General features: G+C 43.2%; 1 protein-coding gene across 1 annotated transcript; it reads right to left on the reverse strand.

The window, feature by feature from the left end:
- Nucleotides 1-1,184: 1,184 nt before the first annotated feature.
- LOC147463519 (uncharacterized) lies at nt 1,185-2,273 on the reverse strand. The gene has a single exon (XM_086496741.1). The coding sequence runs from the start codon at nt 2,271-2,273 to the stop codon at nt 1,185-1,187; it is 1,089 nt and encodes a 362-aa protein (XP_086352867.1).
- Nucleotides 2,274-3,414: the final 1,141 nt, after the last annotated feature.

A 3,414-nucleotide genomic window follows, 5' to 3' on the forward strand; every position in this document is an offset into this window, starting at 1 on the left:
TCTGATGCTTCTTTATGGTCTCTACACTTGATATCATTCACCAACGACACTCAAAAGCACAATAATCACTCAAAACAAGCACTTTATGAATTTTACTCGCTTTCTAGCTTCGCCTTTTGACTTTTGGACACCAAAAACATGTAAAAACACTCAACTCAACATGTTCTTAGGGTAAAACATACCCACTGAACACACTGGTGACCTCAAAATTTTCAAAGTCTTCACAGTTTTACCTCTAGAGACATCCTACACGTTGGATGTCTCCAATGACAGAATTGTGTTTTTTTCAGTTCTAACTTTCTCTTAAGCTCTGCCAACCCCTTTGGACTACTCACAGCAATTATCAATCATCAAGCAAGCATCCAGATGCAATTTTACTTTTTCCTTGATTTTATGTTTTCACAACTTTGATGAGCCTAGTAGCGAATATGACATGCATGATATGCTCAAGATCAAAATCAGTACGTCCTACTTACTCTACTCCTACTCATCATATGGGATGGTGATTTTGGGTGTCTAAGTTGCTTCTTGGCCTCGCGCGGACTCTCAAGCTAACCTCTCAGCGCATCTACCACTCCAACTCCACTCTTCTCACCACAGCCTATCCTCTTACCTAATACTACCTAAGTCGAAGGATCTAGGTCAGACACACGCTCCCTAGACTCCCTCTAAGAACAAAAGAGTCCACCACTCTCCGATCCTATCTAAAAGAATGAATATACTCTAGAAAGCTAGAGGGACCTTGTTGTGGGTTAGGTCAACACATGAACATCATACACAGCAAGAATAACCATCTACTCCACCATACTTTATCAACAACAATTCAGACACAGTAAACATAACTACTCAAAGAATATCAGAGTAAGCAGAGACAATACACTGAATAGTTGCTGCACTGCACCATCATCCTCACATTCATATCAGAGAACAGATACATCGTGCGCAGATACATTCCCCACTTATATAGATAAATCCGACTTAACTACCCAGTCACAAGACATTCAACAGACTGCAACTGAAAGACAGTTACATCCGACTTGGCAAAATACAGCTCAGTAAATATCCGATAAGTCAAAATCCGACTTAGCTATTCAGAGTCAGTTTCTAACATGTGCCTCTCAACACATGGCACGTCCCGGTGGTAGATTTCGCAGAAATCTGACCCGGATCCACAGATCCCTTGATCAGGAATCCACTCTCTGCTGCACAGCTTCTTCCTTACTCTGGTTCTCAACATTCACTTTATGATCCACCAGCTCTGCTTCCTTTACTGCATCTGACTCTGCTGCATCAGCTTTTCCCATTTCCACCTCTTGTGCTATATCTGCAATCACAGTATCAATCTGCTCTTCTGCAACTTTCTCCTCAGCTACATCCTGCATCAAAAAACTATTAGTAAAATTCTCCTTTTTCTTTTCTGCCTCTGCAAGCTGCTGTCTCTGATTCTCTTCCATCTGCTGAACCTGCTGCTTCAAACAGTCTCTCTCCTTTTGCAATTCCTCCACTTCCTTCAACAATTGTGCTTCTACCTCATGCACTAACCCTGCCTTTATCACCTCATATGGATACTTAATGACAAATCTCATTCTCTCCTTGGTCTTTTGCCACATCTCCTGTGCAACCAAAGCTAACTGCTGCTTGAGGATAGACACTTCTCCTTCTTTCATTAATACTGCACTCAAGCTAATTTCCTCCTGTGCCAACATCTGTTGCTCTAGTACCTGCAAAGGTTCCAATCTCAACCTCTGCATCTCCACAGTGACCTGTAACTCTGCATTCCTCTTTGCCATGTCTTCCAACTCCAAAGCAACAGCTGCCTCCACTTTCTCAGTCCATTGCTTAAACTCCCCCAATGATCTCTTCACTTTTGCTAACTCCATCTTCTGTTTCCCCACTGTTTCCTCCATATCCTGCTCATACTTTACTTTCATCATAGCTATCTGCTCTTCAAACTCTTTCACCTGTGACACCTGTCCTTTAAACTCCATCAAATTTTCTGCATTCCTTTCAGCTTGCATACTCTGAACCTTCAGCATATTATTCTGCTGCCTCACAAATTCCTGCACCTGCTGCAGCATCTGAACTACTTTATCACTGTCCAATTTCCTAGTATCTACTGATACTCCAGAGACTTCCTCAGCACTAAAGTCTAATCTGGAAAACACTCTGCTGACTGTTTCAGACTTCTTCCTCTTGTTGGATAATGTGAAAGCCTTACCAAGCTTTATTGGTGTTTCCTCTGCTTTTACCTGCATTGGTGAATCAACATCCATGGTGCCAAAATCTGCAAACTGCATTTTTGCTGTGATTTCTTCAAAGGCCTCTCCTGGAGTATATTTGGCTTTCACCAAATCCTCATAAGCCTCCATATGCTTAGCATTAAACTTCACAAATCCTATCTTTTCAGAATGCACCATGATAGGCTGCTCAATTTGAACTGGCTGCTGCTTCTCCTGCACCAGTTTTTCTGCTTTCACAGGCCACCTTGCTTCACCACTCTGTACTCTCTGTGCAAAAAAGAACAATGCTGACAAGTAGCCACATAACCTACTATTTGCCTGTGTCTTCCTCTTGTCTGAAGAATGAATCTCTGCTGCCAACTTTTCATACACCCAGTGAGCCCAGCTCACTTCTCCTCCCTGCTCTGCGTAGCTCAATGGAGCAAAGTTTTCTTTTGACATATAGTCAAACTTCACAATAAAGCATAGCCTCTCCAAGTACCACTTAAGCTGCTCTCTCCTAGCATATGCCACATTCTTTAACATGTAATACTGCCTGCCTCCTTCTCTTGGACCAAACTCCTTTTTCAGTGCTTCCTCTGAACACTTTGGAATAGGTGTATTAGGATGCAAAGGCAGCTTGAACACCTCAGACACCAACTCCACACTGAGTATCACATGCGGTGACACTCTCCCCTTAGTCTTCCTAAGTATTTCCAACTGAGACTTTGCATACACATTGTTTCTACATTCTTCCCAAGGCAGAATCGCAAAATCATACAATCCTACCTGCTGCAACCATATGGCGTTGCGCTCTGCCTGACAATATATGTCAACTTTGAAGTCCATAAAAGGGTCCATTAATGCTTGCATCACCTTACCTTCTGACACAGGAGTCGGCGTTGGCGTTTCCTCTTTTGCAGAGTCACTGTTTTCGTCTGCACTGCTAACGTCAAGCCGCATAGGCAAAGCTTTGCTTCTCAAACGTCGCCCCGAACCTTCGGTCTGCTCCTCATCAGGCTGTGGTTGCATGGCCACCAACTGCTTTGCTTTCGGCATGGCAGGACTGAATAAGGCTTCTTCAAGCGAAAACCCGAATCCTCTGCGCTGCTGCATGTGAACTGGACGTACTGAACTTTTGTTGCATGTATGATTATACTCGCTGCACCATGCACACATATCTCCACCCGGTATC

The sequence above is a fragment of the Adiantum capillus-veneris genome, chromosome 2, assembly GCF_014529385.1.
Source record: "Adiantum capillus-veneris isolate H3 chromosome 2, ASM1452938v2, whole genome shotgun sequence".
In the NCBI taxonomy this organism is placed as follows: domain Eukaryota; kingdom Viridiplantae; phylum Streptophyta; class Polypodiopsida; order Polypodiales; family Pteridaceae; genus Adiantum; species Adiantum capillus-veneris.